Genomic DNA, 15,282 nt, shown 5'->3' with positions numbered 1-15,282 from the left:
CTGCCTCTTACAGTATATTGACAATAAGCTTTGAGCTCACATAATAAATAGATTTGTTCTTTTTCATTTTGCCTAGAAGGACTGCATGGAAAACCACCATGTTTGTTATGATGCAAAGCCAAGGGTCAGTCCTTTTTAAATTAAAATTCAAATATATCTAGGAGGCTGCTGTGTTCTATCCAAGTATACGTCTTCTGGGCTATATTCACTCTCAAATAACATAGTTCATGACCCAAGCATTACAGACAACATATCACAGTAGAATAGCAGAGGACTAGGAGCTCCGCATAGCACATGATTATATGCAGTAAATGTGCATTCTTCTACATAGCTATGCTAGTTCACTGGTTGTCCAAAAATTATCTATTAATCTTAACCCTATCATGTTACAAAATGAAATGGGGAATAAGGAGAGTTTTAAGAAGAGAGCAAAAACACTGATATCTAAAACCAGTTACATACAAAAACCCTGCCTGAGTATCGAGCATCCTTGTTCTGCATCACCAATTGATTAAAGTATTACGTATTGATATGTCATCAATTGACTTTAGTATATAAAAAAACTTGCGAGCATGTTTCCTTTGAAGACGAACAGTGGGGAAATCATAATTCTGTCGCTTCCCCGCACTGCACCGACAGAGTTTACCAACTTTTTGTGGTGCACCTTTAACATAGAGCAAACATGTTAAATACAGCACCGCCATACCCTTAATTTGGATTAGGGATGATGTAGGGAAAAGAGGTGTGTGCAAGCCGCAGGACTCGCACGTATATATCCGCCCACCTCGACTCGCTAGACTCTATGCCTGATTACCAGACAGAGAATAAATGTTAATTTTTTCCTTTTCTGCGCAGCGCAGGGCTGGCAAAAGGCAGAACCACTAGATTTCATATTTTTTACACCAGTATTTTGGGATGAAAGAAGGGTACCAAAGAAGGGTTGCGACACAATAGCGGCGCAGACACTTCTTAAAGGGAACTTGTCACCGCTGTTTGAAAAAATTAAGTTGCGGGCAGGTTCCCATAGAGCCCTTATAGCATAAGGGCAACCTTTCCTCAGCTAATAAAATCGCTGCGCAGAAAAGGAAAAAATTAAGATTTATTCTCTGCCCGGTAACCAGGCTGAGAGTCTAGCGAGTCGTGGTGGGCGGATACATATGTGCGAGTCCCGCTGCTTGCTCACACCTCCTTTCCCTACGTCATCCGGCTGTTGGCTGAATTATAACACATATGCCTACGGCTGCCATGTGTGGAAGCAGGAAGCTAAGCAGTAAAGCCGCGCATGCGCTGTAGGCATTTGTATTATAATTCAGCCGACAGCCGGATTGCATTTATTAATGCATTTGAATACATTTGTTTGTATTCAAGTCTATAAGCTTTGTGAGGAGCATTTCCAAAATGATAATTTATTACTGAACTAGAATATCCACCACTAAGGGCACATCAAGGGCTGGTAAAAGGCAGAACCATTAGATTTCATATTTTTGAAACCAGTATTTTGGGATAAAAGCTCACTACAATTGACTCTGGTCCCCTATCAGTTGTTGCAAGCTTAATTTATGATGAGGCTTGCACTGCATATGGGTAATCATAAATCTTGATACATCTTGACCATAGATTTCCCTCCTTTATCATGAAACCACTAGATTTTAAGATTCTCTTAAAACTCATTTATTTAGGCAGGCCTATCACACTCGCTAACTGCATGCAACTTTGTCTCTTTATTAACAAATTCTGGGTAATCCCCCTGTCTGTTATCCAGAAAATGCTTTTCTGCAGTCCCAAAGACTTTGGACCAGGGGCATAACTTGAGGGGGTGCAGAGGGTGCGATTGCAACCGGGCCCAGGAGGTTTAGGGGGCCCATAAAGTGTCACTGTCCTATATGAGAAGACTATTACTATAAAACAAACATTATAGTTGGGGCCCAAGCACAGACTTTGCCCTGGGGCCCATCAGCTTCAAGTTACGCCACTGCTTTGGACTTTGCATATAAGATGGCGGCTGATGGCTGGTTCAAGCAGCAGAATTTTTCTGTATTACATTATTTTTATTCCATCATCAAAATGACTGGACCATTGTACAAGCCCTTATATCTCTTTTGTCACTTCCTCATCCTCATAGATTGTAAGCTCCTGCAAGCAGGGCCCTCACTCCTATTGTAACGTCTTATTTAATTTGTATATGTTCCCCCAAATCTGTAAAGCACTCGGAATTTGATGCCGCTATACAAATAAAGTTTTATATTATTATTATTTAACTATTTAACTAACTGATCGCTAGTCATATTTATGAAATGAAAATATAACAATATCTTTCCCCTCGTGTGAATTCAGACTTAGTTTCTTCTTGTTACCTTACAGGTTTCATTTTTATTTTTAATTGAGATGATATGAAATATTTAGGAATTTTTCTAAATTATCCATTGTATCCATAAAGCATTTGTTAAAGACTGTAACAGTAGATTGTTCTGTGTTTAGATCCCAACTGCTTGAGGTTTCGGTATTTACCTTGCAATCTAATACATGACGTCCACTACACAGGACCTACCAGGTTTGTATGCTTTGTGTTTCATTTCAAACAACTGTAATCCAAATAAACAGGAAGAATTCAGTAAGAGCAGAGAGGAAGACATTGCATTTAACTCACTATACATTGGTCTGTATAAAGTGTCTGCGCCAATTTGTCTGACAAGACATTCAAAATGTGAACCAAAAGGGGCGTGTTAGTGCGGCACGATTCTGTCCGACGTGCGACACAGTGCATCTGTGCCACAATTCTGCAAGATGGACCAAAGTGTACCAAAAAAAACAACATGGTGCACACTTCCAGAGCATCTGGCACCCACTGCAGACTTCGCAGGCAAACTGCAAATAGTTGGTCCATATTTACCAAAAACAGTGCAAACTGCAGTTACGTACAATTTGCCTGTGCAGAGTAGCCACAAATTTGTCGCAGACACTTTATAATTACAAGGAAAGGACAAGGAAACCAAGTGTGCAAATCTTTTGATATTGAAGGCTTTTTATATGCAGGCGGTCCCCTACTTAAGAACACTCGACTTACATACGACCCATAGTTACAAACGGACCTCTGAATATTGGTAATTTATTGTACTTTAGTCCTAGGCTACAATGATAAGCTGTAACAGTTATCAAAGGTGTCTGTAATGAAGCTTTATTGTTAATCCTGGTTCTCATGACAACCCAACATTTTTAAAATCCAATTGTCACGGAGACCAAAAAAGTTCTGGGTGCGATTACAATGATAAAATATACAGTTCCGACTTACATACAAACTCAACTTAAGAACAAACCTACAGACCCTATCTTGTATTTAACCCGGGGACTGCCTGTACAAATTTTGTGAGTATTTCTAATAATATAAAAAACCCTGTTGCGATCTTTTTTTCTTTGGGAGCAAAAACTGGTGTTAAGCTGGTGTTACCCGGAACCAGGAGCGGAGGGGTGTGTTTCCTGAGTCGGAAGATCTTGTATTCACACCAGAACCACCCGTGATACCAATGAACGATCCCAGCAAGATGAATGCCGTCCCAGGGAAGTAAGATTGCAACAGGAGACTACAACTACTCATGTGCTCAGAACTGTCTTGCCGTTTTTGGAACAGTGAAGGAGGAAATATTTATTAATTACTTTATAATAACATCTGCAAGCAGTTTGCACTAAAAAAAATGCAAAATCAGACAGAAAACTGGTAAAGGGGCTTTAATAAATGTGGGCCACATTCAAGCTGCCGGATTGGCCTTAAATTCGGCAATATGTTAGGGTCAGGTGGCCGCACCCGAACACCGAAGCCAAACCTGACCATCGGATGAGCTCATCTTTAGTTGGGTTATATAAAAAGTAAGGTTTGTTTATGAATCATGATTTTCCATGAGCAAGCTAAAAGCAGGTTAAAGGGTAAAGTCTCATCTATCCAATGAATCCGTTCTTAAATAAATAGGGGATAACCAGTGCTTTTGCTCATGTTTAAATAGGAAATATACATTATTATGTGCTTTTATGGCTCCAACAAACACTGTCCACAGAGTCCACAGTTCCCCCCCCCCCCATTATATATGCAGGAGGAGACTCACCCAGCACCACCCATTGACACAGTGGTGATTATTGTTACTTGTTACAGGTCATTTATTCTTACTTCTCAGCACATTATTCAGCTTACAGTATTTTACTGCAGTTGTACAAATTTGTACTCTCCTGGCTGAGTTCCATCTGTTTGGATGGAGTTTTTTGTCCTATATACTCTCATAGTTCTCATTCTCCTGCCCATTGTCCTTTTCTTCTGTGGATTCATCCACAGAGGTTTTTTTTTAATTTTCCTATTTTGGTGTTTGTTATTACGGTTTATTTTATAGGACTGGGTATAGCGATACTGTTTTTTTCTGTATCAAGATTAGGACAAAACTTCCATAAATGAAGTTTCCTAAAGACACCTGCTACAATATTATTCTAGAATAAAGTTCTGTCCCGGTCAAAATAATATTAATGAGTTTCTCTTTGGACAATCCTTGATTCCTAAAAGAATCTATTGTCCTACAGCTGGTTCCACGGATAGGTCATCAATATTAGATCAGAGGTGGTCCGATACTCTAACTGGAAGTATAATGATAAACATATTACCTGTAATTGAGAAGTCAGAGGAATTCTTTGGAAGAGTCCATATGCATTAGCTGTTAACAATATTTTTCAGACTCACCTGCATCCGAGCTGTGTGTTTACAAATCTGGTAAAATGAGCCCACCTCCAATGCCCTTGCTGAGTGGTTTGCACTAAAGGTGATTGTCTCTGCACTATATATCAGTTTGTAGCCACATGAAAATATATTTCTGCCACTGGTTCAGGTCAGATAGCAGATGGCTTAAGCCTGTACCCGTTCATGCAGTGCCTGCCGGAGAACACATCATGAGGTTGGAGCCTAATGGTATATGTGATATCATAGAGCAGTGGTGGCTAACCTATGGAACTGGCGTAAGTGGCACTCAGAGCCCTTTCTGTGGGCACTCAGGTCTTCACCAGAGATGACTCCAGGTATCTTCCTGCAGTCCCAGACAACCCAAGACTTGCTGTTCACAGAGATATTTTAAAGTGACAGCACTCCCTGGGACTACTGGAGGGATGGGAAGGTGTGGACAGATCTGGATTATCATTGTAGCTCCATCCAAATTTCTTCTATTTTCTGCTTTATTGGTGTCCTCAGGGTGCCGGGATCAATGAAAGCTGTGACAGAGAAGGGAGTATAAATCACTAATTAAATTTCTGTGTTGGCACTTTGCGATAAATAAGTGGGTCTTGGTTGTAGTTTGGCCACTCGGTCTCCAAAAGGTTTGCCATCACTGTCATAGAGTGTCAGGGCTTTCATCATATTTTTGCACATGATGCCCCAATGAAAATTAATTACAAAAACATGTATTGACACATAGTAGGATACACATTCCTATAGTATAATAATTCCATCCTACAGCTGTATAAAGATTTCGGTCCAATTCATATAAATTTAGCGCTTTTTTTGCCTCATACATAGTGCATTCACATGCGTTATATGGACATTGGCCTCAGCCACATTAGGGTTAGGCTAGATCATATCTGAATAAACTGCAATATTTCAAATGTATATTCTGCATTCTTTATGCTTTTGAAGATTTAGAACAATACAGATACAAAAAATATTAAAAAACAATGATATCTCAAAAATCTACAATGGGTGTAATATGAAATATTTTTATTTAATAAGGAAGTAAGACATATGCAAAGGCTTCTGAACCTAAAGTTTACCCATAAAGTCTGCCTTCTATTGTTCCCTATTATTGGCTATGTCAGGCCTGGAGAGACTTATTATGGTGTTCTTCATGTGGATTATTGCCAGAAGAATATCTCCTTTCTTAATCCACAGCTAGTTGGACATTCAGTAAAGTCACCTACATTTAAGAAGAATATAATAAGCTTTGAAATGTAGGCTTAGTGTTCCTTCACATTGTGTAAATATGTTTCGTATTTCACCTTATGCTCAATATCCTTTGAAAATGCAATCTGTGATAGTGGACAATGTTAACAGCAGCTTTAGACATAGTTGAGATGATTTATGGATTTCACAATGGACATGTGCAGTGCATTTGTTACAGTGTCAGCAGTATTAGACAATATGTACATTAATGGAAACATGAGCATCTAGCTTCATCAGGTGTGTGACATACATAGGCAATAATAATCTTTCAAGGGAAGCTATCTCTAAAACAAAAACATTGGCCACCTTGCGTATTTGCAGGAATAATGACACAACAATAATCTCGGTAATGGGGCGACAAACCAGCCCCTTTAAAAAAGTAATTCTTCATCCACACATTACACCTCCTTTCCAAATATTTCCTAAGGGTGTTCCTCGGCACGTTGTCTTCTAGCTTAGAATGAAGAGACCTGAGTTGTGGAATCCTTTGTGATTTAGTCGCACTGAATCTTTGTCCAGACGTTGTGGTTCACTATGACTTTATACATGACAGAGTGCTTGCTCTGTGCTCCATAGACAATAACTTGTCCATTCTCCAATTTCTCAGCCTGACTGGACACTGCACAAAAGAAAGAATGCTTATAAGTCAACAGCACGTACATATAATATTAGTAGAATCCCAGTTATGCAGAAACACTTAGGGTGAAATAAAAATGATATAACAGAACATGGTTATATGTGTTTGAAACACATTCCTGTACTGTATTTATAAAAATTCATGATTTCAAAACAGAATAATAAAAGTTAGATAAAAATTACAATGTAGAAAACTAGAGTACTATATCTGCACCATTTAATATTTTTTTGTATTATTGTATCATGTATCCTACAGTAGAGAGGTCTTAGTATTTATTGCATTCCCTATTGCTTATATAGTGCAAGCATAAATCACAGCACTGTACACACATTGGGGAGATTTATTTTGCACCACGTGCCATGTATGATATAAATGCCCATCGGATCTATCAGGAGGCTGCGGCATATTGATAAATTCAGGGATTGCTTCGAAAACCATTTCTACACCAGGTCAGACCAAGGAGGTGGCATAAGGCTGTACACGAGGAATTTTGCCTATTTTCAGAAACTGGCACACAAGCCCTAAATAAACCCTCTTCCCCCATTGCCTTCACTCATCACATTCCCAATGGGACTCCCAATATAATTTCACACACCACACAATTGCCAATTCCATAGAAAGAGAATTATCCCACTAGTATCTAATATTAATATTATTAGTATTATCCCCTCCAGGACAAGGCTCGTTTTTGTGTTTCAGTCTTTAACTGCCCAAATTCCAAAAGCCATAACTTTTTTTATTTTTTCATTTACAGATTCATATGAGGGCTTGTTATCTACTGGAAAATTGAGGGGAAAAGTTGGTAGAATTTCCAAAAAGAACTGCAGTTGCATCATTTTCTAGTGGGTTTTGTTTCCATATCTTTCACTGTGTGGACCGAATAAAGCATGCAGATACCACATTTTTATGGTTATTGAAAGGTCCTGTTTTAACAGGTTTCACTTTACAGTCTAAGTGAGACTTTATTCATTGGGTCAGAAAGAGAGAAACCAAATTTAATCTTTTGCACAGAGCTGGGTAAGGTGTCATTTTCTGTGGGACGAAATTACTTTATTATTATACTATTTAAGGAACTGAACTTTTTGTCAATTTTTATTCAAATTTATTTGTGCGGCAAAACGTCAAAAAAGTGATTCAGGCATTTGTACTTTGTTTTTCATTACAGCATTAACCATATGGGATGAGAATAATAATTTTATATTTTTGTAGATCAAGTATTTTTGGACACCTTCCCTGTATGGAGAGAGCTCAGCTCATGTGCCCTCTCCATACATCCTTAAAGGGGTTGTCCACTTTCAGCAAATATTTGATATGGTTTGTATAAGGAAAAGTTATACAATTTTCCAATATACTTTCTGTATCAATTCCTTGCGGTTTTCTAGATCTCTGCTTGCTGCCATTCTATAAAACTTCTATTTCTACTTCCAGTGGATAGAAATCTGTCCATGTGATGTAATGGACATGCATGTCCAGGAACCGTTATTATCACACAGCTCTTATTACTCTTTGTGATAATAACGGTTCATGCAAATGCATGTGCATCAGATCACATTGACAGATTTCTATCCACTGGAAGTAATCAAAGAAGCTTTCTATAGCAAGCAGAAATCTAGAAAACGATTTGGAATTATATACAGAAAGTATATTGGAAAATTATATAACTTTTCTTTACACACACTATATCAATTATTTGCTGAAAGTGGACTACCCCTTTAATGATGCTGTTCCATAAAAGTCTGATGCTTGTCATTAAACTTCTAATAACAAAATGTTAAAACTTTCTTTGCATAGCTATCGGCTAACATCCATAGGTTTCTCATATTTTGTTATACAGAGCTTTGTAAGATGTCATTTTTATCAATTCAGTTTAAAAAACAGGAAAATCTATTGATCACTTTTTTAATTAAAATCCAGGGGTGTAACTTGGTGGGGTGCAGAAAGTACTGTACCAACCGGGCCCAAATAGTATACCTTTCCTATATGAGAAGACTTGTACTATAAACAATACACTATAATTGAGGGCCTAGCTCACATTTTGCACTGGGACCTGGCAGCTTCAAGTTACGCCACAGTTAAAATCTCTATATTTTACATTACAGGTGGTCCCCTACTTAAGAACACCCGACTTACAGACGACCCCTAGTTACAAACGCACCTCTGGATATTGGTAATTTGCTGTACTTTAGTCCTAGGCTACAATAATCAGCTGTAACAGTTACCACAGGTGTCTGTAATGAAGATTTATTATTAATCCTGGTCCTTATGACAATCCAACATTTTTAAAATCCAATTGTCACAGAGACCAAAAAAGTTCTGTCTGGGATTACAATGATAAAATATACAGTTCCGACTTACATACAAACTCAACTTAAGAACAAACCTACAGACCCTATCTTGTATGTAACCTGCCTGTACACTGTTCACCATATGAGATAAATATTTTTATTTTGATAGATCGAGGATTTTGAGTCACATGTTAGGGATACCTGACATGTTTATGATTTTATTTACTTTTTTACACAGCAAATACTATACACTTCATGTAACTGTTTCACTGCTGGTTTCTGCCATTTATAACACCCTCCATGTGATGAAAGCTGCTAGACTATTCACCATACAGATCCTATATGTATACTATGCAGTATTCAGTTGATTTACTTGTAGGAATCTCACAGGATTTTCTGCTATATTACTGAATGAGAGAACACATGGCATTATGGGAGTTAAGCTTCAGGGCAGATACAGTCAGAAGTTGCTGTCCGCCCACTTAACTGCAGCTGAAGATGTTCAACAGGTATCTTCAGTACAGAAAATTCCATAATTCTGGAAAGGGGCAAGAAAAATAATATGGGCATCATTCTGGAGAATCCCATGTGACAATTTGGTAAAAATCATTATAACATCAAAATTATGCTTTAAAGTAGCTATTCTGTGAGATCAGATCATGCACATTAGTGAGCTTTGGGCATCCACGACCTTGTTGCTGATAATGGCTGGCAATGTTTGAATGATTTGTGGAAGACAGGATCCAATGTACTGTATCCCAGGAACACTTTTAAAAGACATGCTTTATTGGAAATTCTCTGACTGTATTCCTGACATTTTTCCTTGACTAATTGTTCACCTACTGCATAATATTTGCTACAGTTGTCATTGTAGCAAAATTCTCCACTTTACCAATCTATGGTTGTAATGTTATGCTTGCTTTCTAGATAGGTAGATAGATACATTTTTACTCTGTATATCTAATTTTACACTTTTTCACTATAGTAGACGAAGTAGGTGAAAGTCTCCTTCTACAGCAATAGAACCTAACACAGAAAAGCCATGGACACGGAGCTTAGTAGCACAGCTTTAAAAGCAATAAGAAAAGTGACCTCAGATACAAAAAGACATTTCATTGCTCTCCCTTCCCTAAATGTCACTATGATTTATATGCCTTTTGTGTACAATTTTTATTAATGGTAAGAAAACATACATGTGGCAGCAAATCCTCTGCGGGAAAATACAAATTATAGAGGTATGGTAAATAAACTTAATATGGGGAGCTGTTTCCTGGAACAGATAGAAGCGGATAAGTAATGAACACACACTGGTCTACTGTACTGTGGATCTAGCCCCTTTTATTTTCTCGACATAGTCTCTAGCTGACATTTATATTCCTGCCACCTATAGTTTATCTAGAGAAATTATGCAGTGATATGTGTATCTTGTGGTTGGTGTATGACAGCACAATTTTATGGAAGTTTGTGTTATTAATATATACATAATGAAATATATTATTTAAATAAACAGAATAAAAAATGTATTTCTCGCAGTTAGCGTGCTGTATTATGGATTTTTATTTGCCCTGCGTTTCATCAAAGTCCATCATAGGTATCATACTTTGAATAATATTTCTCCATAGATGAAGTTCATGAGAAACTCACATACATTAAATACTGTGTCCAAATACTAAGAAATATGTTAAAACTGTGAAGAATGAGGACACTCCAGAGGCTGCACATTTGGAGATAGCTATCCCATGGAGATTTTTAGTGCCAGCAGGAGTGTATCCTAGCCACACCCCAGTCACATATCAGTACCAGGAGCTCATCACTAGAGACTAGAGACCAAGGAAGTATTAGGCCCCTTCTACACTCGTGAGTGTGATGCGATGAACTCGCATCACACTCGCAACGCGTGGTGCTCGGATTGCATGTCCCGAACGCTTCAAACCGGAACTGAACTGACATGCTGAGTTCAGTTCCGGGTTTGCAGCGCTTGGGCCGTGCGATCTGAGCACCACGTGTTGCGAGTGTGATGAGAGAGAGTTCATCGCATCACACTCACGAGTGTAGAAGGGGCCTTAGAGTAAATAGCTGTTGCATAGAGTTGTTATTTTTTTTTTCCCTTTTTTTGTATTTCTAGCTATTCTAACATTAACAATCAATTTGGGACAATGAACCAACCAAATAGTTCAGTGTGAACTCTGTCCATGGGGGCAATGAGGAAAAATGCTTATACGTCTGTACAGAGTTCTTGCCGCCTGCGTGATGTGGCATGTGAAGCCGGCGTAGTACACTCTGGCTGCATGGCACAAAAGCTGTTGGGACAGCGCATTCACAACAAAGCCGTGGTGTTATGCCAGCTTCATTAAAGCATTGTGAGGGGATGTGTCTCATCGGACTCACATCTAGATAAATAGGTAAACATCTAGGACATTTTTTTTATTGCACCCAAGGACAGAGCTCATATAGGGCCACTAAACCACCAGTCCATAAGGCTTGACAGTTCCTCTATAACAGGTTTCAAACGTATTGGCGTCCTGGGGACACCAGTATAGTAGAAAGAAGGAGATATTTGGATTATCATCGTAGCTTCCCTTTAAGGTTTACTTAACAGCATGAATCAAAGGCCCAGAGAAGGGGCTACAATGATAATCTGTTCACACCTCCTTGCTCCTCTTGAACTTCAAGTCACTTTAAAATAGCGCTGAATATGGCACCTTTGGGGCTGCCTGTGTCTTGAGTCCTGAATGGCTGGGTAATGGCCTGGGCACCCACAGAGAGGGCTCTGAGTGCCATCTCTGGCACCTGTGCCATAGGTTCACCACCACTGCTCTAGTGGCATAACTGGCATACATGCCTGCTGTTCTTGATACGTTCAGCCACAATTTATCTAATGAGTAAGGACAGTAATATACGACCCATTTGCGGATTAGAGAACATTAAAATAAAAGTATTCTGTAAATTATTCTTTTTAAGGAAAGCTACTATCACGGATTGACCTAATAAGGTAGATCGGGTGGCAGGTTCCTCTAATCTAGTGTAGCCCTATGCTTTATTTAGCTAAAACTGTATTGGCCCAGAACTTAATAAATAAATCTTTCATCTGATGTATATGCAAATTTTATCAAGAGGCTACAGGGGAGTGGAGTAGCTACGCTGTGGAGTGGAGTAGCTACGCTGTGGAGTGGGAGCTAAGACTACGGCTATTCCACGCCACAGTAGCCTCTTTGAATCCCTCCTGTCTTTAGCCCCCAGCTCGCAGCACACTCATCTGAGAAGCTGGAGCTACTGCACTTGTGCAGAACTCTGGCTTTTAAGATGAGTGTGCACAGCTGCTGCGAGCTGCACGCTGAAGAAAGGAGGGTAGGAGGGATTCAAAGAGGCTACTGGGGCATTGAATAGCCGTAGCTCCCACTCCACAGAGCAGCTACTCCATACCCCTGTAGCCTCTTAATAAAATTTGCATATACATCAAATAAAAGATTTATTAAATTCTGGGCCACTACAGTTTTAGCTAAATAAAGCATAGGGCTACACTAGATTAGAGGAACCTACCACCGGACCTACCTTGTTAGGTAGATCCATAATGGTAGGTTTCTTTTAACTTATCATTCCAATTTTGCCTGTTTTAACGGATTGAAAGTTTGAACGTTCAACATGACATGTTAATAATTTATGTCATATCTATCTATTATATGTTATCTATCAATCTATCTCATATCTATTTATCTATTTATTTCATGTAATATATCCATCTAATTTATTTGTTATCTATTTTACATTATCTATCTAATTTGACACTGAATTTATATCACGGTGCAAAAGTTTTGTTAAACTGTGGTATGACTATATATCTATTATCTATCGATCTATCTTTACATCGATCAATCTATCTTTCTTTCTTTTACCCATCCATCCACCCATCAGCCATTGTCAATCTATCCTTTATAAATCTATTCATCCATCTGTCTGTCTATACACATGTGTACTAGACATATTGCTGCAGGCCTCTAAAACTAAAGGGTTTCCACTAATTTGTTGGTGGCTCTCACTGATGCGCCATGTCATCACTTTGTCATTTCCTTAATTTAGATTCTGCTCTCCAACTGTTGTGTGCAGCGGCTAACAATAACACTGGCTCATAGCTGCACTGTATCCAGGCAGCTGGGAACTTTGAGGGATAACAATGAAGTAAGATGAACTGAAGTTCAGGGCAAAGCACTAGATGAGTCTGGCAGCTATTTAATGTATAGAAGATGTGAATTATTTCATGGCTAATCTCAAGTGGATCCCTTCTGCCCTTTGATCCTTCCCAGTGACTTATTATTAATAAAGAGTTACAGTACCGCTTCCACTTGCCGTTAATGCTGCTCGACGTGGCGCCTGCCAGGGTTTCTGCTTTGCTTGAGCTGATGCCTTGTAATAAAAACAAAAATAGAATCATGGCCTGGCCAGACATGGAATCTTAAAGAGTTCATTGCTGCTAATGTTATACGGCAAAATGTATGAGAATGTGTTACCAACTGCTTGTAAAACATGGACAGAGAATTTTTTTTTTTTCAAAGATTATACAATTTATAGGTCCTAGATTATTTTGGTGATCTACCACTCAACAGTCTCTCCTCTCCAATCTTTCCTGAAAACATCTCATCTTTTTATGCTCATGCCCTTTGTCAGGCAATTTGCTGGCGGCCTCTTATTATCTGACCATTGCACTGCCTTATAGAGGTGTTCAACTTTGTGCTATTCTACTTTTTAGACTGATAGCACAATCAGTAAGTTTGTTCATAATACAGTTTGTATAAGTGGCTTACTGGCTTTGTCCACTTTACAGTGATGTCACATTTTGAGATATTCTAGCTATTGGCAGGTTCCCATAGCACTCTAGAAAACAATGCCCCCCCTTTTAGCTAAAAAAACAGGGTTCTCTATCACCATAAAGAAATTTGGAGTAGGTGGTTCTGTTTCTTCCAAGTTCAACCAACCCCCCCCCCCATCCTCATTCCCAGCTACTCCTCCCTTCCTCTGACCTCATCCTGATCGCCAGGGCCCAACCAACCCCTCATCCTCATTCGCAGCTAATCCTCCTTTCCCCTGACCTCATCCTGATCGCCAGGGCCCAACCAACCCTCCCATCCTCATTCCCAGCTATTCCTCCCATCCTTTGAAATCATCCGGAGTCAGCAAGGAGGATGATGCCGGAGGAGTTGCTGGGAGTGCGGACCATGGGGGTGGTTGGACTTGGAGGAAAAAGAACCGCCCCCTCTGACTCTTTACTGGCATGCTGCCAGGTAATATTAAAAAGTTGTTTTATGATGATAGAAAGTCCTGCTTTTATAGCTAAAAAAGGGAGGTCATTACTTTACAGAGTGCTATGTGAATCCGTCAATAGCTAGAATATCTCAAAATGTGGTGACGGGTTCCCTTTAAGCAAATATTTGATAATGTGTTTAATTACTACATATAGAATTTTCCAATATGCTTTCTGTATCATTTCCGCTCTCTCTCTGTTTTCTAGATCTTTGCTTTCTATCATTCAACAGGACACTTAATACGTCCTGTGGATAAACACCAGATAATGGTCATGTGACGTCACACACGTGCACAGTTTGTACGTATCACAGAGAGTGATCAAAACCATGTGTTATGTCATGCATCTGTGTGACATCACATGACCATTGACTGGGTTTTATTCACAGGAAGTAAACAATGAAGCTTCCTGTTGAATGGAAGCAAGCAGAGAAATCTGTGAAAAGTTGATACAGAAATATATACTGTATTGGAAATAGTTTCAGCAATTATTTGCTGAAAGTGGACAACACTTTAATGCGGTGAAACAACATCCATCATGTTGTTCACTGGATCAGTAGCATTGACCACAAATGTGCCTAGTTAACCGGACCTAAGTTCTTAGATATAACATAAAATCGTATTCTTCATACACACATTTCCTAGCACCGTTACATGCATTATGACATCAAGAGAACCCACATGTCAGCCAGCATGGCTATGAAATGAGTGAAGACGCAGTGGTCTATAAACCATATGTCTTCACAGCTGATAGAGATGTAATGTTTTCAGGGTTCAGTGAAAATGCTCAGCAGCAAATATAGTCATCCAACTCAAGATTGCAAAGATAACTCTGACGTGATGGCCAAATCAGGAACAGATGGAGGAAGTGAGGGATTATTAAGATGTTATATTGCTGAAATTTAATCAAAACATGCCAGCTCTCAGTAGGAATCAGTATCCGTTTGCTCTCAATACTGGCTGCTCATTTTTGTAGACTTTACAGTTCACATGTGTTTGAGCAATTGGACATGGTTGAATTTTTAATTTGATCAAACCAGCATTATTATAGATGCCATTTATAATAAATAGTATTAAAGGAGTTGTCCAGGATCATTATTAATGTC

At 38.9% G+C, this 15,282-nt stretch overlaps 1 protein-coding gene across 2 annotated transcripts in view; it reads right to left on the bottom strand.

Moving 5' to 3' along the window:
* Positions 1-5,720: 5,720 nt before the first annotated feature.
* Positions 5,721-15,282, bottom strand: part of EGF (epidermal growth factor) — a 100,525-nt gene continuing 90,963 nt past the window's right edge. Inside the window, exons 20-21 of one of the 2 annotated variants that reach the window (XM_072119309.1) lie at positions 13,213-13,282; positions 5,721-6,578 (exon numbers count right to left, since the gene is read on the bottom strand). In XM_072119309.1, coding sequence (XP_071975410.1) covers positions 13,228-13,282 — 55 coding nt within the window. In that variant the 3' untranslated portion in view covers positions 5,721-6,578; positions 13,213-13,227. The remainder of the gene's footprint in view (positions 6,579-13,212; positions 13,283-15,282) is intronic. The other variant, XM_072119308.1, reaches the window with a different exon arrangement.

Source organism: Engystomops pustulosus, chromosome 1 (assembly GCF_040894005.1).
Source record: "Engystomops pustulosus chromosome 1, aEngPut4.maternal, whole genome shotgun sequence".
Lineage (NCBI taxonomy): Eukaryota > Metazoa > Chordata > Amphibia > Anura > Leptodactylidae > Engystomops > Engystomops pustulosus.
Note: the sequence above shows the minus strand (reverse complement) of the source record. Positions and strands in the feature narration are given on the sequence as shown.